A 23,348-nucleotide genomic window follows, 5' to 3' on the forward strand; every position below is an offset into this window, starting at 1 on the left:
AATAGCGCAAACAGGACTGTCTCCATTGCATTCACTGTTTTAGATAAAAGAAATGTCATTTTCCTGTTGTATATGCAACAAAAGTTGGCTGGATTAAAGGAACGCAGTTTTTTGTTGAAAAGAGAAGAAACGGCACACCATGCTGCTTTATAAGCTGATCTTACACTGGGCCACTTGGATCCTCAGACTACCAACGTTTTGGAGAGCATGCCATCATACATAGGATATAAGTTTGGCTCAACTTTCAGACCCTAACATCAAGTGAATTTGCCAGGGGCTGTAAAGGGATTCTAGGCCTGAGCCTGGGCTGCAAAGACAGTTTTAACGGATTAAATGAGGTTCAAAACTGCTGGAAATATGCCCATGTAAGGTAGCATAAGCTTTCCTCCTTTTAATGGAGCAGTATTTTCATAAGAAATAAAATTAAAATGACCTTTCCTGCACAATTCACTGGATGAAATAGTTTGACGAGTGTTTCTGTTCTATGGCCCCAATTCTGAGGAAGCTAATCATGCCTAAGACCCATTGATTTCAACATGTATGACTTTCTCCATTTCAATGGTCATGTGTTGTTGAATACCATTATAAAGTCTATTTTCATGAATGTATAACACTCTGACTACAACTTATTTGCTGCAGTAGACATGAAGGAACATAACTAAGAGGAGGCCTGATGGATCAGACCAAAGGTATATCCTGACCACCATCCAGGGTGTAGGTCAGTGAATAGTACGGGTCTGTGTGAATAGCGTGTTGGTGCAAAGCCTTTCTCAGCTATGCTTCAGTACATGACTGAAGATTTGGATAAGAGATTCAGCTAAATCAGCAAAATGCAAATTTTAAGGTGCTATGAAAATGATTAATCATTCTGATATTCTAGGAAGACTGAGACTTGAGTGTGAAGGAGATGATGCTATTCAGGATGTGAGAATATCATTGTACCTCTAATACTGGTGCAAAATTAATCCTTACAGTTAGCAATAGCAATAAACAGCAACCATCATATTTTGACCTTAGGAAATCTGTCAAGGGCCTCTGGTAAGTTCTGGTTTGCCTATATATAAGAATGCAGGTGCATGTACACATACAGTGTGGTGTAGTGGCAAGAGTGTTGGACTGGGAGCTGGGAGATCCGGGTTCTAGTCCCCACTCGGCCATGGAAGCTCACTGGGTGATTTTGGGCCAGTCACACACTCTCAGCCCAACCTACCTCACAGGGTTGTTGTTGTGAGGATAAAATGGAGAGGAGGAGGATAATGTAAGCCGCCTTGGGTGCCTTGCAAGAGGAAAAAAGGCGGGATATAAATGAAATAATAATAAAAATAAATACACACCCCAATATGCACATCTATTCATATGCTCACCACTTGGTAGGATGGCGACACAAATCTACTGACATGCTCACTGAACCCCACCGAAAGTCATTTTCTCCCCATTTTACATTTGAAAAGAGCTACAACAAATAGTGTATGTGTGCATAACTTCTTTATTGTTAAAAAGATCAATGCAGCTGATAATCAACGCCAGTGCCATTGAAATATTCCATACATTCAACAGAGAGATGTACTTAAATTTTATCAGAACTCTGATGTGATCGCTGTTACACAAGATTTCTTTACATGTAAAAAGTTCTCTTACGTTTTTAAAGGAAGCGTTTCACTGACCACTGAGCTGCTCTTTAGTTGTTCTCCCAAGTGTGTGGGAGCTGCTTACCTGTGAGCAATTCCCCTGGCTGGGAGAATGTTTACATGTTCCATGTTCCAGTCATATGGGCAGGAGTCACAGGGTCTTTTCTGCAGAAACAGCGCTGCATGAGGGGCCACCAGAAAAACCCAGATGATTCTCCCTGTCCCAGTGTGGTGGATGGTCAAGATAAAGTATGTGGCATAAGTTTTAAAATGGCCCCTGACCTTTGCAGTCTGAAATTCAGAAAACTTAAGTTCCCCTGCTTTCTATATTCCACAAATAAATACAGTGTTTTTAGACTCTAGTCTACTGCTCTAACGGTATTTGCAGTAGTATGGGGCCCTGAGCCTACTTTTTGGGTACTGGCTGTAGAAATTAAGAACTTGTGCACAGCTTCCAAAAAGAAAACAGGGAAATACTACTAATTTTACTTTCAATAGTACTAGGGATATACACAGGCTAAGCTAACACACACTAACTTAGTCCTGAATCCCTTTTCAACTAACAATGGGGCGGGAGGGGGGAGAGAAAGAGAGACTGCCCCATACAAAAATAAAGCCTAGCATAGCAAGGTATAAGAAATCCTGTTGTACAAGTAGAAATACAACCCTCGTTACAGCAGCATACCAGGGAAATAGAACTATGATGGAGTTTTCTAATTTAAAAGACAAATGCCCAGATGTCGTAACGTAGTCAGAACATTTGTGAAAAGGAGAGCAATTACACATTCATATTCTGCCATGCCACATAACATCAGCTTGGTAAGGTCACTTCAGGCATAAGGGAGTAAGCATGGGAGCCAATCAATCGCACAAAGTCTGAAGTCAACTATAGCGCTTCACACCAAGCTCTGAATAAAGGAGCTTTCCTGAGGTTTTGTTTATATGCCAGGCAGGCAGGGAGAGATCCACTACAGTACTGCAGAATGGGGAGTAGCCTACTCTCCCTATTAAAGAATGGACTGATTTCCTGTGCATTCAAGCTGCCATGTTGGCAGAATTCGCCCTTCAGACATGGAGGGTTTCACTTGTAGAACAGGAAGCCCAGCCAGTTTTGAGGTTTTTCAATACTTAACAGATGAAGAATTTGGAAAGCAAATGCTGTGCAAGTGCAGAAGGCAAACAATTCCTTAAAACAAAAATTCTGATAGGCTTTCACTCTATTGCAGTGATGAAATGTTCCTTTCTCTTCAGACAAAGAAGATTTGGCAGAACCAAATGCACCAAGCAAGGATGATGCCCAGCTGAAAACAGTTTGTGGATCAGACTTACAGGTGCAAAGTAATTATTCTTTGGAAGAATTTTAGGGAATGAAGGCAACAATTTAACAGGTGCCTAGTGCTGACTTAAAATGTCACCCCCTTGCAGGGTTTCTCTAACAGTGAAGAATGTACGTTTCTGGGCTATCACAGATTTCTTTTAAGGGAACAGAACAGTTCCTGAAGCACAGCATGACTGCATGTTCACCTCACAGGGGTGAAAGTAAGCTCCTTTTGGCAACTGGTCAAAATCAAGAAATTTGAAAAACAACAATTCAAGCTGTACAGGCATTCCAGATCAAGTCCTCAAAAAAAAAGAGATGCAGTCTGAAACTGACATACTTTACATACAGATCCTCCCTGTCTCTCATCTATGTTTCGTATAGATATGCATCCCTACATGTTTTTTCACTCACCATTTCAGTTACTAACTATGGTATTTGCTAAAATTAAGCAACCTGTGTAAGACCTTAATGGGCTTAGAAATACTGTTATAATTTCTCTTCAGAATTTGGCTACTGAAAAAATTTCCCCCTGCACACAAAATGGCAACATTTGGCATTAAATAATACTCAGAAAAATGTCACATTTCAGCTTTCTTCTTAGAAAGGAGGCCTGCCCATCACTAGGCTATTGCTCTTCCTCCTGAGAATGGCTCTCTCCTAGGCTACTGTACTAATTCTTTCTTTGAGGAAACCTACCCAGGTAAGTTTCCCTTAATTTAAGATGCAGCTATACTGACAGTACTCTTACTGATTAGTGCAGCTTAAGACTCAAATGTTTCAAGACATTTCAGAGTGCCTACACTGGGAAGACACCGCTATGTAACTCTGCTCACTTTTCCACTGAACAAATGTACTGGCACAAAGAACATAGGTAAGGCCTCGGCTACACATTGAGTTTCTTTCTGGCTTTCCCACTTTCACACCACTACTATCATAAGGCCTTCATTGGTTCTTTTAGCAATGCCTCTACAGGATTCCTCAAATTGCTCACATTTCTCCTCAGCCCTCAAATGAGTTCCACCGTTTCAGAAACAAGATTTACTGTGTTATATTAGATTCCTTCCCTTCCTTACACCACCAAGTTAACATCTGATTTGTAGCTTCCATTTGGCCGTAGCATCACCCATACCACAACCATTCTTCACTTGGATCTATTCATTGGCCACACTGGTCCAGCAGTGTGCATGCGCGCATGTGTGTGTGCATGTATATATATATGCTTACTAAACACATTTATAGTGAATAAAATACATTTCTTTACATCATTCACCAACCCCTCTCCTCCTAGCTTCAACCTCCCCTCCCCTTGATCAAGTGTACTTATCATTAAAAAAATGATTTTGCATTTTCACTTATAATGAATGCATTGCCTTCGTCAGTCATATCCGAAATATAACAGATATTCCAAAAGTACTACTGATATACATATTTTATATAAATAAGGTAAAAGCTTCTGACAAAATACTGTGATTCTTGCGACTAAACTTTTTTTAAAAATAGCATTGAAAACATTAACATCCGATCCTTGTGATACACTCACGCCTGTGTAGAGAGATAAGTGAATAAGACTTAGGTATGTCCATACATACAATAAAAACCTAATGGGAGCCCCAAAGAGGAAAATCCATTTCAATGGGCATGCAACCCAAGGAAAGGCAAATAATAAAAACAATGCCAGATATGGTACCTATAGAGGTTTCCAAGCTTGACTCTTCTATTTCCAGCCCATCAGAAACACATTAGTTACAAGTAGAAGTGAAGCTGCAAGGCTGGTTCCAAACATCTCAACACTGCCTCCATTTTGTGCTTTAAAGTGCCTTTGTACTGGCTGGGTGTGCTGTGTGTGAAGCTGGCTTCTGTGGGTGGCAGCTGAAGAAGTAAACCTGCAGCAGGATGGCCATATCCACAAAGACCTGGAGAAGTCCACAGATGGAGAACTGGAAGGGAGCCTGGTTCAGGAGGAAGTACGCGGTCTTGAAGGCGTCACCACTGGTCCACATCAGCACCATCTTAACACTTAAAAGGGAGAGGAGAGAAAAGCATTTTTTAGAAGAGGAAAAATGGAAAACAGGAAAAAGAAATACCACTAATAGAAGCTGTGGTATTGTGACTGCCCAATTAAATATCAGTGCTAGCAGAGGAGGGGAAAATATTAATCATCATTCTTTTTAATCTCCTAATGTAATGCCTGCTAAAGCTAGCAAGTCGAGAAGTCTTTTGTTTACTCTTCTACAGAGTAACCAGGCACGAAACTGTCTAGTTCATATATTTTTAAAAACCCAATCAAAATCATGCCACACGACTTCATACGACACAGGGTGTTTTGAAACCAGTTTAAAATTTGTGGTGCTATTGGCTGCAGACATGCCCACAACAATTCTGTGGCACATGTAATAATTCCTGTCTTACAGATGGGTAATGGAATATGAGAGACGATCACTAGCCCAAGCCCACAAGAGAGGATGAGCTGGTTCAGATGACAATGACCCTTTTGCTCATGCACGCAGCCCTTTTGTACTTCCTTTTGTGCAAGTGGCAGTGAAACCAGGAAGTCTCTGATCAGACATAAATTCTCATTTCATCCAAATGGCTACCTGCTTTGAAACAAGACAGGGCTGGGGGAAAAGGGAAACCTGGTTAATTAGAGGCTTCCAGGTTTAATTAAAGCTGTTTGCAAAGGGCCTGCATGTGCAGGTACCTTCCCCTTTTGTTTATATTTATTTAATCTTATCCCAAGCCAGCAGATGATCAGACTATGAACACACAGAGAAATAATAAGTGCCTCTACAGAAACAACAACTTATTGAAAGGAGGGGTATCTTACTCATTACTTTTAAACCATTATTGTGAGTCTAAAGCACAATATTATTCTGGCTTTCCTTTCTATTGAAATGTGAGAATAAAGGGGTGTGTGTCTGAGATAGCGTTTATTATTTTAAAAATAAATGTTTTCATTAATGTACTCTCAGTAGTGAGAGTCGAAAACACTGCCAGTTTTTAAGTGCCTGTAACAGTCTTAATGCATTATAAATGGACAGTCTTTTTAATGGAATGATAAGGAGAGCCCAGTAAAAGCTTTGGAGTTCATTGTTATAATAACATAAAAGACATTATGCAATATGTATGAAATATAATTGGAAGCGGTGAGCACTTCAGATCTTATTTACAATTAATCAGATGCAACCATGTGTGTGACAAAATAGGGACAAGGCCTAGCATTTGTCTAACTCTAACCAGTGAGAGAAAAAGGGGAGTTGGAGCAAATGTTAGATGGGACAAAGTTTATACTCTGGCCATAAAATTGGAATGAGAGATGTGCACCATAATCCTAAACATGGTAATTAAGAAGTAGGTCCCACTGTATTCAATGGGATGTAATCCATAGTAAGTGTGCTCAGGATTACAGTAGAAGTACAACAGTCAACCAGACCTTGAAGATAGCAAAGATATTAGTTGTGTATGAACTTTATACAACTCTGGTGACTGAAGCCACAAAATAATCTTCTGCAAGACATACATTTGTGATAAAAAAAATTAACAAACTTGAAAGAAGATATTGTTGATGCTGCAAGAGAGATATGCAATCTACTCATATTCTGCTTCCCCAGTGGTACCTACCTGAAAATCCAGAAGCAAAACAGGAACTACTTCACAGAAGAGATAATTTAAGGTGTTTGGAACTAATGGGTTGAATTTGGCTAAGTTAGTTGAACATAAGTCCCATTAAAATCAATGGGACAAATTAGTCATGACATAAATTAAGTCCCATTGATTTCAATGACAATTACATTCAACTAACTTAGTCTGGTTCAAATCCACTGTCTTTGCTGGTGGCTGCACACACATAGGTACACTCCACTCTGATCTAGCATTTTTGGTTAGTACATAGTACAGTAAATGACCCAGAGATCAGCATGCAACTACACCAAGCCACCGACAAAAGGCTTGAAGTTGTCACAGAAAGTCAGCACCTGGGGATGGTCTTAGTTCATAGAATGGCACAATCATGAGGACTGCACAGAAGAGATCTGTACAGGCATCTGAGGCTTCCCCCAGTGACCATCCTATTCAAACTGGCTTGGTTATAAGCCAAAATTCTCACAAATCCAAGTGAAGAAATTTCTGAAAGCCCTCAATGTAACTGCAAATCTCTTGCACGACTTGTGACCAAGGCAGCAATCAAAAGCTCTGCCGGGGCTTGAGGTGTACATAGACTTCTGCCTAAAGGGATACACCAATTGTATCTGCACAGAACATTTTCCAACATTTTCAGGAATCGGTAAGCTCTGACACTGAATCCTGTGTATGCTTTGAAACTTTCATATGTGTACCAAAGCTACAGGATTGGGAGAACAATGCTTTCTTGATGGAGTACAGTCTCCTGTCTAAAACATTCAACAGCATCCACACTTTAACACAATGTTTGGGTAACATTTACTATGCATCCAATCCCAAACAATACACACATATACCATGAAGGCAATAGAAAACCTAGAAATTGATACATGAAAGTCCAAAACTACTTTTTAACTCTAAAACAACAATAATAAACCTAGACAACTTGCAGCAGTTACCTTTCTTATAAACGTTTAACTGTTCTCTTTAAAGGCTGTTTTGCTTAATGTTGTGTACCCAACACCCCAGAGCTTTTGCACGTAAATATAATCTCTCAAAAAGAATAAGCAACAGTTATAAGATGGCATTTTAGAGCCTACATTTTTACAATATTCTGAGGTCATTCTTACTCAATTATCAATCCTTTGTATTTCAAGTCCACTTAAAGGGTGGGGGAAGACAAAGCAATACAGTTCTGACAGCCCCAATTTAACAGAGTGCAGTTTGGCCAGAGGGCCAGGAAAAAGGAGGGCAGCCTCTTCCCACCTCAGGAGCTCATCTGGTATGGTGAATGGCACTGGAAATTTCTGCTTCATGTGTGTCCCCATTTATGTTATTAGTGTCTCTTCATTGCTCACACTCGTCCCCCTTCAGAATAATAGAACTTTTGCATATATCAAGGGAGACCAGACTAGCTTTGCTGGCACAACAATTTTTCCTGTTGAATTGTTTCAGAATTTCATACAGGAGGAGGAGACTTTTGTAAGCTGAATAAAATAGAGTCTTCTTTGAAGGCCAACAGCCGCTCAGAATTCTTATTTTTGCAGAAAAAAAGGGGGGGGAACCCAGAAAGAAACCCCAGATAGGCAGGAAGCTAGAAGTAGCACACAGTCTGCCTGGAAGCAAGAAAGAAGCCAAGTGCATGGACAGATAAGGAGGATTTCATTACACAAAGGTTATTTTCTCCATTTTGAGCGGCTGCTCTACAGAACAATTTTCCTCTCCATTAGTGGAAGGGGGAAGACATATGCAACAATGCAATCGTTTTATGGAAGGCATTTTAACAAACTGGAAATATGCTAAAAAGACTGCAATCCAAACCAAAGACCCCAACTAACTTCAAAAGAACATGTCCAGAATATCTAGAAGTCACATTTTATCCACCAAGCATCTGGCACCTAGGTAATGTATAAACCTGTAACAAGACTGTATTGATGGTAAATTCCAACAATGAAGCATATGGCCTGATCCAAGCCAAGTTTTTACCAATAAACCAACATTTCAGTGTTAACTATATAAGCCAACCTTCCTCAACCTGGCTGGGAATGGCCATGCTGGCTGTGAATGATGGGAATTGTAATCTGACACATCTGGAAGACACCAGGTTGGGAAAGGCTGATATAAATTGTAAAATAAAGTACATAATGGGGATTGTCCAAGTTCTGCAACTGCAAAAAGGGTTGCAAAATTTGGCAGCCACAGCATTTCATGATTTATTACAGAGAATGAAAGCCTTCATAGCCTACATAGTTAACACAAGGGCAAGCACCACTACTTGGGAATTGCCATGAAGCGGAATTGTACTGGTTACACCACAAACCCAATGCTTACATTATTCAGCCCCACTAAATGAGAGTCCTACCAAAGCTTCCAATTTCATGAAGAGCACATTGTAATACATTTTTTTTTACAACAACCAAAACGTATGTAATATGTACTGATCACAACACTATGGAGGACTCTTCTCGCAGAATCTAGTTTTTCTAATTGCAAAATGGGCAGATTTTGATGCAGATCTCCCAGAGGTCTGTACTGCAGTGGTCCCAATCTTTTGGGTCACCAAAGGCCCCATCAGTTAGGAAAATGTTAACAGCTTCATGGCTGTAAAGAAAATAAAGAGGCAGTGCTAGACAGGAAATCAGGTGTGTGGTGAACCATGCTGCAACCTGGCTGGTTAACTAGCAAGAGGTGCAAGAGTATCAGGTTTTGCAACAAATATGCTAGAGGGAATGACGGGAGCAGGAGCTGCTCTGAAAGAGATGTTATTGCCAGAGGCTCAAGCAACAAAAATAGCACTTTCCAGCGATGTAATTCACTACCATGGTATCCAGTGACAACACGCCTCCCTAATACAAGTACCGTTCTTATAGCTGAGCTTTTTAAAATTGCTAGTTTAAACAATGATATGCAAATGCAACAATCCAGTTAGGCAGCTCAAAAAAACTGCATTTACAACAAACAAGGGATTTTTTTTGGCTGTAATTACATGAACACTGAAAACAGGACAGGACAAATATTTATTATGTGATTGTAATCAGTTGTCAGAAAAACATCCTGCACCCCTCTCACGTGAGACCAGACACTTTCTTAGACAAGTATTTTAGAAGTTACTATACGTATCCAGGAAATACTACCTTTGAGTGCCACCGGCCAGAAGCGCCATATTTAGCCAAGGAAAGAGAAGTTCCCTTCCTTATACCTTGCATATCACATGTCATATTACAAATGAAACCTAGTATCCTGGACATTTACACCTATTAGTTACATAAAGGATGTTGTAACCTAGCCACCTCCAGGATTTTCTAAACTTAACCAAGACATAACAGATACTCATTCAGGGCTTCTCCAGATAGTTTTTTCCCCTCCAGTGGCGGGGGATAAATACCCAACTGTTGCAGGGAATCCAAACATCTTCCCTCAAGAAATCACTTCAGTTACACAGCCATCACATTTTCCAAGCATTCAGCACAATAGTGTGTCAATGGAATATGGCCCCCTCTAGCTAGCAAGTATTACAGGCACCTACTGGCCAGTACCCATGTTATGAATCTGGGATAGGGTGATGAATTTCCCTATTGCTAGGGCCTTTCTTTATAAGGGTTCCCCTCCCAAAAAAAAATTACTTTCTTTTTTTGATAGGCTGTTACCACAGACTAATCCTCACCTGAACGTCCCAGTCTGTACAGCTGGGGGGTTCTTTTTTTGTAATATGTATATTCAATATATGTTTCATAACTGGAACTTTTTGATGGTTTAAGCTGTATTATGTTAAATAATTGTATTTTCTCTATGGGCATGTTTTTGATAAGAACCTTGAAAAACCATCTGAGAGTTGGATATTGCTCAAGTAATGATTAGCGTGATTCTAAAAATTTTTTTTTGAAAAAGACCATTTGAAATGGGACTGTCCTGGATATCCGTCAAGTCTCCTTGAACCACTGATTTTTATACTTTGTAATTCTGCTTTCCTGTATCATTGTATTATAGACTATCATAATTTGTATTCTTCTAGAACTTAGGGGTCTACATGTATATATTTTAAATTATATTCTCAATGATATCAGATTCTTGTAGGTTTTGTCTGCTTATTGTATCTTAATAGCTAGAACTGCAACAGCTGCCCTTCAGTGTGTAAGACCACTGTGACAAAATCATAATGCTTGCCATGTGGAGTATATATTAATGTTTATATGCTGTGTTAAATAGAACCCAGGTAAGTTAGGGTTAACTGTTTGGTAGTGAGTGGGTGAAAGGTGGGGGGGCGTGTGTGTGTGTGCGCGCGTGTGTGTGGAGACTGAGTTTATAAAAGGCAGGAGCAGACAGTTGATTAGATAGGGCCTTAAGGTTTGATGAAGCTACATCTAGATATTCGGATTGTGGGGACAGGAGTTAGAAGGGGTAGAGGAGGCAGTTCTAAGACTGAGAACTGAGTGATTAATTATAATATCTCTTGTATTAAATAAACTTTAATTTGCTTGTTTTCAAATGATAAAATCCCACGTCTTGTTCATCTTTCTGCGCTACCAATAGTGTTCATACTACCTGTGTATTTCTCCTGGTTGGGTAAAGGAAATCAATTAGGCATACTGGGTGTCTCTTTTACCTGGTGAATTTAGGGGCTGAAGCTTGCAGGACAGTGAGGACAGCTGTCTCAAAGTGGAGGCAGACAGACATGAGAGTTTCATCACACCCCCAAAACTGAGGAATATTGAGAAGGAGAGTAATTCTTCCAACATCCAGGTGACCAGGGTTGAGACTCTAGAAGCTTTGGACCAGTCTCTGTACTAGATCTCCAAGAGTGACCAGCACTGGATTGGCAAATGTTGGGCATGATAAGAAGAATGATACTAAGAATGGGGAGGATCACAGTCCAAGTGAAGGGTATGTAAATCCTCTGGAGTAAGATCAATAAATTATCCCTCCAGCACAGACTCATCTTCTAATGGGTTGGTCAGTCTCAAGCAATACAACTGAGGGAAACACTTCCAGTAATGGGATCTGTGGAGAAGCGATTGCAAATTTTTCTAGTACCAGTGCTGGTGGGGAAAGGAGTGTTCAACTTGATACCACCTACTCCACAAGTTGTTTTGGCACTGTGGACTTGGACAAACTCAAGACCAGCACATGGGTTGATTCCAGTAGGATGTCCACAGGGTTTTTGCTTTGTCTCGTGACTGATGAGGACTCCAGATATATCCCTTTTTTTCTTTTTCTTTTTAGAAATCTCAGAAAAGCCTGCTTCATGACACTTTAATACTGACTTAGCTGGGAGCTAATGAGCCTGATACTGACCCAGATGGTCCTCTTATCAAAGGAGTTGTCAAAGAACTGGCAGCTTCCAAGGAGCCGCTGAAGATGAAGTATCAGTTCAGCCCAAAAGCTCACAACTTGCTGCTGCAGTAGATTGCTACTGGATGGAGATAGTGTAGAGCAGAGTATTGAGGGGTGACTCTGAGAGACTTTGCTGGAGTCAGTTGCTTAAAACGTCTTCTCTCACAGGAGAGCATGAAGTCATGTTCCCTCTGACCTGTTTGGTAAAAGTGAGCCAGGCCTCAACCAAATTACTTTCTTCCAAAGGAGGCAAAGGTTGTGACCATATAAAGGTAGCAATTCACTGCTGCAAGAAGAGCACAAGGAGAAAAAGTAATAATAAGCCCAAAAGGGCTGCTACGGAAAATAAAACACTGAAGCATGAAAAATAAATGAAAACACAGTATTAAAAAACTGAGAAGATAGAAAGAATAACCAAGGGAAAAGTGGGGAAAAATATTTTGTTGTGATTTTTTATATTTCTCCCCTTAGAGCAAATGTTCCCTGAAGCTACAGCTGTGGCTGTCAAAAGAGAACTGAGTGGGAAGGTGGGAGCCACCCTCTTGAGCATCTGATCAGAGGCTGGGCAAGGATCCCACCAAAAGTCTAGCCTAGGTATAGAAGTTTCCCAAATGAAGCTCTGAGCAGGCAAAGAAACTCTGACTGCATAGAGACAATTAAGAAGAACTGTCATTCAGAAAGCACCCAAGAAATGGTCTCTGAATAAAGAATTAAGCCATTTTTCACCTTTAGGCATTACAAATCTACAAAACACTACCACTTCAAAAAGATGCTCTTCCATGGTGCAGATTCTCAAGAAATGAAAGGGATGCATGCATACTAATTGATATGGAAGAACACCTGATTTTGGAACCCATTCCAACTCTAAATGCAGGTGTGCTTTAAATCTGCTCCTTTGCAGTTTAAGCCAGTATTTATTGTCCTTCTACCAATGGCCATGGGAAACCGTAATTGTTTCTCTCCTTTACAGTAGCCTCTTAATTACATGAAAAATGTGTTCAGACTTCCTCATAATTTTATTTAAGAAAAACTGGGGAATCTTTCTGATTTGAAGAAACAGAGTACATTGTTTTCTGCTGATCGTGAGAAGGTACATTCCACATAGGGGGAAGAAAACCTATTCTACTGAAGTCACCATGTAAATATGATATATATCATTCAAACTCAGGACAGTTTCTCAGCCAAAAAAGATTATCCATTATTTAAGGCAAGGAGGCCACTTTCTAAATTGTCATGACAAAATGAGGGCAACTGCAGTACATACAGTAATCTGCCAAAGAGCATTTTCATTTAAGGAATTGACTAGGTTTATCCCATTCATTGCAACCATATGTGCTTTTAGTCGCTCAATAGCATGGCGATATCTAGCAAGTGGGGAGTTTCTTGACGCTGTTATACCATGACAAGAAAAACTGCAACTGCAAACACACGGGTACTAAAAGGTCAAAGGAGCTCTTCTAAGCCAGGTTTGTGAACCTAGACAACTGATCTTGCCTCAGTTACATGCTTGTTGCCATAGGGTAATGGCAAATTGTTTCTAGAATCCAAGCCGCAGAAACAAGAATTTCAAAATATATGATACCTAGTATTTCTCTCTCACACTCTGCGTCTCTCACACCCCCAGCAGATACATCCTCCACCTCGGGTGGGTCATTACAGCAGTGTATGTAAGATAGGAGTGTCCAAATGTTATTTTACTAGTCTCAGACCTAAACATTTTCTCAGTTATAAGACTCCCAGTAGAAACGTCTCCATTATTAGTATCATCTATCTATTGTCTGACTGTTTATGCTAGCTTGCCTCTGCCCTGAACAAGGGTTTTACTATCAATTCTTTGAACTCGAGCTTTTCTGCTTGCAGCCTTCTTCAGTCAAAAATGGACAAACAGTTGCAAGCAGAGAGAAGCAAAGACAGTTGAGAATTAAATAATGATTTCCTCTTAAAACTCCAGAATGGTTTCACCACACATACCTGTACACTTTAAAAAAAAAAAAAGAGTACATGTTTCCCTGATGTAATTGCATTCTTACTATAAGCCATGAACATCAGTGCCAATTTTATTCACTGAACAATTAGAGTATCCAAAATCTTAAAAGGCTCTTTCTAAATAGATGCATGATGGTGAGTCTACATCAAGATCTGCTCTGATAGTAAAATGTGGTTTGTGCAGTGGTACGACTTATGGAAACATTTCAAATTCAGATATCTGGAAGCTGGAGATAGTATTGTTGGTCTCATCTTCCAGAAAGAAAAACCACTAGGGCAGCACTTAAAAAGTTCTTGGAACACAGATAAGCAACCATCCAGCTAAGAAAAGAATAAATGTTTTTATGGAAAACGTTCATCCATTAAAGATTACAGCCTTAATAATTACACTACTGAATAGAAGCATCCACTGTGTGCAAATTAATTCACTAGAAAGCTTTCTCAATATGCACATAACGTAACTTCCATCAAAAGAACAAGCTGCCCAGCATTCTTAAGACTGATTTAGACAGTGGAAATCTTGTGCAATGGCATGGGGTTGGATATGATGTCCTACTGAGCCCCTCAGAGCATTAACAGCCATCCTCTCTGCCTTTATGACACTAATGGAAAAAATACTGGCATAGGGATTCTGACAAGACAGACTTCATCCTGGACAAATCATCTAGAATATGAACACGATCCAAAACTCTGTGAGGCTCTATGTGTACATAGAGCTCCACAAGGGTCAGGCTCTCCCGTTCACTGCGGTGCTGAAAAACACCCAGCATTTACTGAGATTTATGCAAGGCAGATTCTCTGCACTTTAATATATCAGACAGCCCTTCCTATGAACTCTGTGTGCACTGGACCCCTTGCATCAGTGGGCTTTGCTGGCAGCACAAATGCAAATTCATCAATCAGATTAACTTAATCTGCACACAATCTGTAGCATAAAAAATAGGTTCCACAGCAAAGCTGCACAATCTAAGCAATGGACCAATAAGGACACTTTTTAGGCATCCCCATAGTTTCAGGAACCATATTGTCACTGCAACATTCCAGCTATTACCAGCACCTCTACTTTTTGCCTCACTGTCATATACATCAGAGCTATGAATTTGCACAATGTAAACCCTGTATTAAAAAAAACTCTCTCTACAAATAATAAATAAATAAGCCCCACTGAACAGAATGAGATCCCAATTCTGCTCCAGACACGCCATGTTTCCCAGCAGAATTGCTGGTATTGGCGGGGCGGGGTTGGCGGCAGTAACAGCAGGGACTGGATGGGGACCATACAAATGGCCATGGTGAGCTACATTGCCCCGCCCCCTGTTATACACTAACATATATGGCATAAGCTTTCATTGGCTATACTGTTCATTTCATCATTGTATCTGATTAAGCGGACTCTAGTCACAAAAGCGTATGCCATAATATTAGTTTTTAAGGTGCTACAAGACCCTGTTGTTTTTCCAAGTAAACCACTGAGCTTTAATGTGTGGCTTTTCTGTAGCAAGTATACAACAACATTACCATCACAAAAGACAGGCTTGTACCCAGCAAGGAAGCTAATGCAGGGAAAATGTAAGGCATGAAATTAAAGAAGCTGTTGGGAATTTAATTGCAACCAGGAGTTGAGACTGGTACTAATGCAATTCATGCTCCAAACTTCCAACACTATTTTTATTAATAGGGTACATTTTAAAAGCATTAGTAGTTTGAGTATTTTAAAATGAGATTAATTCAATTTGCACCTAAAAATATGGAATTCCTGAATGAGCAGGTAATAGTCCTTTAAGGCTGATAGCATAAACCTTAGTCAATCATTAGGAGTTCTAAATTTGAAACTCATTCCAGCATGCCTATGTGCACAACCTCTGGAAGGAATTTCTTATGTCACTTTGTAGCAATCTCTCTGGCATTACAGCACCACTGACAATCACAAGAGGAAGCAATATGTCCAGCCCTCATCTATCACAAAAACCAGTTAACTGGAATTGGGAAGGAAGAGCTCTAGCTGTTATTTTTGGAACTTTGGCATGAAGCAGAAACTATATCCCTGAGTGAATGGATAACATAACATGAGAGATTTGTAACAGCCAGCTTTGGGGTTGGGGTGTATGTACAGCCCTTTAATAATAATATATGATGGAAGTTCTACTGAGAAAGATAATTCCAAAGTGAACACAAGTGTCACATACACTAAGCAAATACATCATCAGCCTGGATGATGGACTTATTTTTGAATAAAATTAAGTTCAAACGTATATAATCAAAAGTGCAAGGAGGCTACCAAGAACTTGATACACATGGGCTTCTCTCTGGATGGTTAAACCCTTGTATCAAGTAGCACATGTAGTTTAAGCAGATTATAACAATATCAGGTCCATCTCTCATTTTCAGGGAGGTTGCTTGGTGTTCCTAGAATCGGCGCAAATTACATGAGTGTTGCATCACACAACCATTGCATAGGAAGCAACTCACATAGTATGGGTCCCCTGCACCAAACTTGATCCAAGTTTAACACATAAAGCAGACCTCTAGGCAACAACAGTTCTGATAACACCAATTTAATTTTTGCCTCCTGCATTTCAGACTGCTTCACACATGGATGGTGGCCCCAACTGAAATTGCCTTGAGAGCACATGAGGCTGCCTGACAAGGCTTCAAGTGGAGACAGGCACAATATCTCCACATGGGTGGTATGTTTGTGGTCAGCACAAAGTCTCAATCATAGCAGCACATTTCTCTGAGACACCGCCATCATGGAAATCTTGCCATCCTATATGCTACTGCCATGGGGTTGCTGCTTCATGGAGTCATGCGTCCATGCAATTGCTCTTTGTGAGCTGGCCCCAGGACAGTGTATAAGTCAGACCAACATGCAGTCTAATCTCCAGGCTTGGGGAATCTTCGGCCCATAGGCAAAATCCAGCCCACGAGGCCTTTCCTGCAGGACATGCCCACTTGAAAATGACTCCCTTTGCCTTTCATCTTTGGCTGAGCCATGTGGCTTAGAGATCATAGAATCATAGAATAGTAGGGTTGGAAGGGGCCTACAAGGCCATCGAGTCCAACCCCCTGCTCAATGCAGGAATCCAAGTCAGAGCATCCCTGACAGATGGCTGTCCAGCCTCGTCGTGAATGCCTCCAGTGTGGGACAGCTCACTACCTCCCTAGGTAATTGGTTCCATTGTCGTATTGCTCTAACAGTCAGGAAGTTTTTCCTAATGTTTGGCCGGAATCCGGCTTCCTGCAACTTGAGCCCATTATTCCATGTCCTGCACTCTGGCATGATCGAGAAGAGATCCTGGCTTTCTTCTCTGTGACAATCATTCAAGTACCTGAACAGCAGTATCATATCTCCCCTCAGTCTTCTCTTCTCAAGGCTAAACATGCCCACTTCTTTCCGTCTCTCTTCATAGGGCTTTGTTTCCAGTCCCCTGATCATCTTTGTTGTCCTCCTCTGAACCCTCTCCAGTTTGTCTGCATCCTTCTTAAAATGTGGTGCCCAGAACTGGACACATACTCCAGATGAGACCTAACCAGTGCTGAGTAGAGGGCAACTAGTACTTCCCGGGATTTGGAAGCTATGCTTCTATTAATGCAGCCCAAAAGAGCATTTGCCTTTTTTCAGCCACATCACATTGTTGGCTCATATTCAGCTTGTGATCAACAACAATTCCAAGATCCTTCTTGCTTGTAGTGTTGTTGAGCTACGTATCCCCCATCTTGTAACTGTGCATTTGGTTTCCTTTTCCCAGGTGCAGAACTTGGCATTTATCCCTATTAAATTTAATTCTGTTGTTTTCTGAACAGAGCTCCGGTCTATCAAGATCACTTTGAATTTTGTTTCTGTCTTCCAAAGTATTAGCTATCCCACCCAATTTTGTGTCATCTGCAAATTTAATCAGCATTCCCTGCACCTCCTCCTCCAAGTCATTAATAAAAATGTTGAAGAGCACTGGGCCCAGGACTGAGCCCTGCGGTACCCCACTCGTTACCTCTCCCCAGTTGGAGAAGATCCCATTGATAAGCACTCTTTGAGTCCGATTCTGTAGCCAACTGTGGATCCACCGGATCGTTGTTTCATCTAGCCCACTTTGAGCTAGTTTGCTCATCAGGATATCATGGGGCACTTTGTCAAAAGCTTTGCTGAAGTCGAGGTTTATGATGTCTACAGCATTCCCACAGTCCACAAGGGAGGTGACTTGATCACAAAATGAGATCAGATTCGTCTGGCAGGATTTGTTCTTGACAAATCCATGTTGGCTTCGAGTAATCACTGCATTGTTTTCAAGGTGCTTACAAATGGATTGCTTTATCATCTGCGCCAGAATTTTCCCAGGGATGGATGTCAGGCTGACTGGTCTGTAGTTCTCAAGTTCCTCCTTTGTACCCTTTTTGAAGATAGGGACAACATTAGCCCTCCTCCAGTCATCTGGCACTTCACCCATCCTCCATGATTTCTCAAAGAGAATAGGCAGCGGTTCTGAGAGTTCTTCTGCGAGTTCCTTTATTACTCTAGGGTGCAGTTCATCTGGCCCTGGAGATTTGAACTCATTCAAAGTAATTAGGTGTTCTTTGACCATATGCCTATCAATCTCAAGCTGCAATCCTGCTCCTTCAGCCTGTACTTCGCCTTTGCCAGGGGGGTCATACACCCTCTTTTGGGAGAAGACTGAGCCAAAGTAGGAATTGAGCACCTCTGCCTTTTCTTTGTCATCTGTTATCATTTTGCCATCCTTATTTAATAGCGGAACCACCGTTTCTTTCCTCTGTCTTTTACTATGCACGTAGCTGAAGAAAGCCTTTTTGTTGCTTTTAGCATCCCTTGCTAACCTCAGCTCATTCTCAGCTTTAGCCTTCCTGACGCCATCCCTGCAATTCTGTGCTACCTGCCTATACTCTTCCTTTGTTGCTTGGCCTTCCTTCCACTTCCTACGTGTGTCCTTTTTTGTTTTCAGGTCATCTCTAAGCTTTTTGTGAAGCCACATTGGCTTCCTCTGTTGTCTTCCACCTTTTCTTCTTGTTGGAATTGTTTGTAATTGTGCCTTGAGAATTTCCTTTTTTAAAAGCTCCCACCCATCTTGGACTCCTTTTCTCGTTAGAGTCGCTTGCCAAGGGACCTTACTGATCATTGTTCTGAGTTTATTAAAATCAGCTTTCCTAAAATCCTGGGTACGCGTTTGACTACACTCAGCTTTTGCTTCCTTTAGAACCAAGAACTCAACTATAACATGGTCGCTTTCCCCCAGAGTTCCTGTAACAGCTACTTTATCCACTAAGTCATCTCTGTTGGTTAGCATCAAGACAAGGATAGCCAATCCCCTAGTTCCTTCCTCTATTTTCTGTAGGAGGAAGTTATCCACCACACAAGTCAGGAATTTCCTGGAGGGGCCATGTTTTGCAGAACTTGTCTCCCAACAAATATCAGGGAAATGGAAGTCACCCATTACTACTATATCATGCTTCCTTGAAACACCGGCTATTTGCTTTTCAAAAGTTTCATCCTCGTCTTCTCCTTGATTGGGTGGCCAGTAGTAGACTCTGACCACCAGGTTCCTTTTATTCTTTGCTCCATTTATTTTGATCCAGATGCTCTCGATGGGGCTACCAAGCTCATCCTCCTGTATTTCTGTGCAGAGATACAGTATGTATTTTTCACATACAGTGCAACCCCACCTCCCTTTCTGTTCCTCCTGTTCTTTCTGAACAAGTTCTATCCTTCAATTGCTGCATTCCAGTCATGAGAGTCATCCCACCAAGTCTCAGTTATACCTATCAAGCCATAATTTCCCTCCTGTATTAAGAGTTCAAGTTCGTTCTGTTTGTTTCCCATACTCTGGGCATTAGTATATAGACATAGAAGACTGTGTGCTTCATGGTCTGGCTTTCTTCCTACATGTTTGTGAATACTATTATTGGGCGCTATTAGAGCTGTTCTCTCCGTTGCGGTGCATGAGTCTTCGTCCATTGTTACACCCAACTTTACATCTCCCTTCCCTGTAGGATTCAGTTTAAAGCCCTCCTGATGAAGTTCTTCATGCTGTGTCCAAACACATTCTTCCCAGCCTTTGTGAGGTGCAACCCATCCCTTGCCAACAGCCCATCTTCCAGGAAGTATAGCCCGTGGTCCCAGAATCCAAGTCTCTCACGCCGGCACCACCTTCATAGCCAGTCATTCATCTGGAGTATTTTCCTTTCCCTTTCTATCCCTCTTCTAACTACTGGAAGAATGGATGAGAAAACTATCTGGGCCCCAAAGGTCTTGAGTTTCCTTCCCAAAGCTTCAAAGTGTGACATGATTTCTTTGTAGCTCCGCTTGGCAGTATCATTTGTTCCCACATGGATGAGAAGAAAGGGCGACCTGTCAGTGGCCTTTATGAGTGCAGTCAACCTTTCAGATGATGCAGTTCAATCAGTGGTTCAGTCATGGAGGTCATGGGGCTGGCTCCCAACTGAGCCACATGGCCTTAAGCAGCACTCTTTTGAGGCCACATGACTCAGTCCTTCACCCACCCTACGTCTTCTGTGGTTGGAGAAAGCTCTTCCAGTGTCAGTACTTTGCCCAATAATCTAGACCATGGTGCACATTTATTTATTTTATTTATTGAAACTACTTGTATACTGCCTGATATCCTAAGATCTCTAAGCGGTTTACATTAAAAAATAAATAAAAGCCAATATAAAAGCCAATATAAAACACCATAAAATAATAAATACATTAACACATTACATGAACAGTAAACCAGAGCAGTGCAATTACAAGTCAGGAAATGCTTGAGTAAATAGATACATCTTCAAGAGGCATCTAAAGTTCCGCACAGTTTCTGCCTCGCGGACTACATGTGTTTCATGAACAAGTATTCATAGTTGGTGTACTTTTTATTCACAGAAAACCAAAAGCACAATAATGTTCTAATTATTTATATTCTGGAATCCTACAAGCAATTTAATGAGAGCTTATTATTGCTTTGGGAAATAATTCTTATAGGCGGAAGGTCATAAAATAACCCACTATTATTAATATAAATTTATTTAATCCTTCTTCCTGCAATCCCCTCAAGAAAATGAATTTATAGTAGTAATAAAATATTTAAACTCTTCATTCAATTTAGCTGAGATCATGTCAATGATTAATATCTTTGTCTTAGTATACTAGTTCACTGGTCTGTCCATGGTATTTAAGTATTAGGAGGTTTTCAATTACAGCAGTTACCATGGCAGTCAGTCTCTCTCTCTCTCTCTCTCATAAATATGAATATATATTAAAGCTCTCCCAGTGTAACTTTAATACTCCCTGTAGCCTGAATGAATTGGCTTAAAATACAATAGTTCCACATAAGAGCCAGTGAAAATATCCTTAGTTAATTTTCATGCCTTAATCACACCCTTCAGCAAGAGAAAGCTCTTGCTACACCAAATGTCAGGGACATATGACACTCAACTAATGCAGTTCTCCTTCACTGTCTCTGTCTTCACCCATGGCCATCACCAGACACAGGAGCTTCACACAATGCACTGCTTCCGAAGAGCTCTTTGTAACTCTAAATTCTGTTCAATGTTACCAATGTGGTGATAGGCTGTAAGTAGTTTGTTTAGTAAGTTTATTTATTTATTTATTTATTTATTTATTTATTACATTTCTATACCACCCAATAGCCAAAGCTCTCTGGGTGGTTTACAAAGATTAAAACATTTAAAAATACATATACAGATTTTAAAAGCCAATTCCATAAAAAACACACGAACAGAACAATATACAAGAACATATATCTAAAACAACTTCAACAAGCAATCTCAAAGCAGACAACCATAACTATATGCCATTCCAGGATCAATTAAAACTTATATGCTGCCAAATGCCTGGGAGAAGATGCATGCACACACCAAAATGTTCAATATGATTAAAGGACAGAGGAACAACAGTACCACTTTGCTTACCTGTAACTGTGGTTCTTCAAGTGGTCATCTGTGAACTCACACATATGGGTTATGCACCTGCACAGAACAGTCATTCAGAGTTTAGGGGGGAGTCCCGCTCACTTCCTCTGCACATGTTCCAGGCACAGCTCCGCCTGCCTCTCAGTTCTGAGTCCGCCGCAGTGGAGGAATAAAAGAGGACAAGGCATTGAAGCAGGGAGAAGGGTGGGTTGTGTGAGTTCACAGATGGCCACTCAAAGAACCACACTTACAGGTCAGCAATCTGTCCTCCTTTGTAGTCTCTGCAACTCACACCTATGGGTGACTGAAAAGCAAGAGACTTACCAGAGGAGGGAGACATCACACTAAAACTGTTGAAAGAACTGCCCTGCCAAAGGCTACATCTGCATGAGACCTGATGTCTAGGCGGCAGTGTGTGATGAAGATAGAGGGTTGAGCCCTCTATGCAGTGCTGCATAGCTAAGGAAGCAGATTGCCCCTGAGGTAAACAGCAGAAGATGCTATGGTCCTAGTCAAATGGCCACATACTTGGATGGGGGCAGGAGGACGTGCAAGTTGGTAGGTGAGAAGTATAGTTGACACTAACCACTTGACAAAGTGCTGTGGTGACACAGGGTGCTCTTTTTTGGGCCAGAGTGACAGACAAACAGAAGGAGGGATTTTTTGAAAGGATTTTGTTTTAAATAGAACAAGACGGCCCATCTAAGGAGTGAAGCTTGACTTCCAATGGGGAGATAGGTTGGTGAAGAAAAGTTGGTAGCACAATATCCTGAACCAGATGGAACTGGATGGAACTGTGAAACTACTTCAGGAAGGAAAGAACAGTCCTGGGCACAGAACTACCTTATTTCTGTGGAATATCAGGAATGGCTGATCATGTCAAGGAGCACACAGTTTGCTTGCTCTGCATGCCGAATTAATGGCAACACAGAATGCCGTGTTCAAAGTGAAGAGCTTTAGGTCAGCCTTAGCCATTGGCTCAAAGGGCTTTGCCATTAGTTGTGCCAGGTGCACCGATAGGCTCCATCCTGGAACAGGTGGGGGGACTGGTGAATAAATACTGGAGAGTCCTTGAAAGAAACATTTGACGTCAGGGTGTGAGTACAGGGAGTGACCCTTGATCTTGCGATGATTAACTGATAGTACTGCTAAGGGAAGTAAAAATGATGAGTGCACAAGGCCTTTGTTCTTAAGAGAAAGGAGGAAGTCAAATACTTGAGGAAGACTGCAGGACTCTGGATTTTGACCCATAGATGCAAGAGAAACCAAAAATACCCTCCACTTTGCGGTGTACGAGGCCTAAATGGAGGGATTGCGGGAGGCAGTTATCACCTCTAACACCTCTTGGGAGAACAGCTTAAGTCACCAACCCTCTAGGCTGTGAGGTGTAAGTTTTCGAGGTTGGGGTGTCTGATCTTCCCCCCGTTCATTGTAAGGAGGCCTGGTTGATGAGGAAGATGGGGTCTGGCCAGGTTTTGTATGTCCTCCGGAAGGCAATTGAAGAAGGTTGCCACTTTTCCCCAGAGAAACAGTTG

The 23,348-nt window shown here is 41.1% G+C and overlaps 1 protein-coding gene across 4 annotated transcripts in view; it reads right to left on the bottom strand.

The window, feature by feature from the left end:
• Window positions 1-1,447: 1,447 nt before the first annotated feature.
• SLC66A2 (solute carrier family 66 member 2) overlaps window positions 1,448-23,348 on the bottom strand; it is a 115,166-nt gene continuing 93,265 nt past the window's right edge. For all 4 annotated transcript variants that reach the window (XM_084850062.1, XM_084850061.1, XM_084850064.1 and 1 more), the window contains one exon: window positions 1,448-4,965. In XM_084850062.1, the coding sequence (XP_084706188.1) occupies window positions 4,758-4,965 (208 nt within the window). In that variant the 3' untranslated portion in view covers window positions 1,448-4,757. The remainder of the gene's footprint in view (window positions 4,966-23,348) is intronic.

The sequence above is a fragment of the Heloderma suspectum genome, chromosome 4 (assembly GCF_057233095.1).
Source record: "Heloderma suspectum isolate Gila_16-S chromosome 4, 16-S_ref, whole genome shotgun sequence".
NCBI lineage: Eukaryota > Metazoa > Chordata > Lepidosauria > Squamata > Helodermatidae > Heloderma > Heloderma suspectum.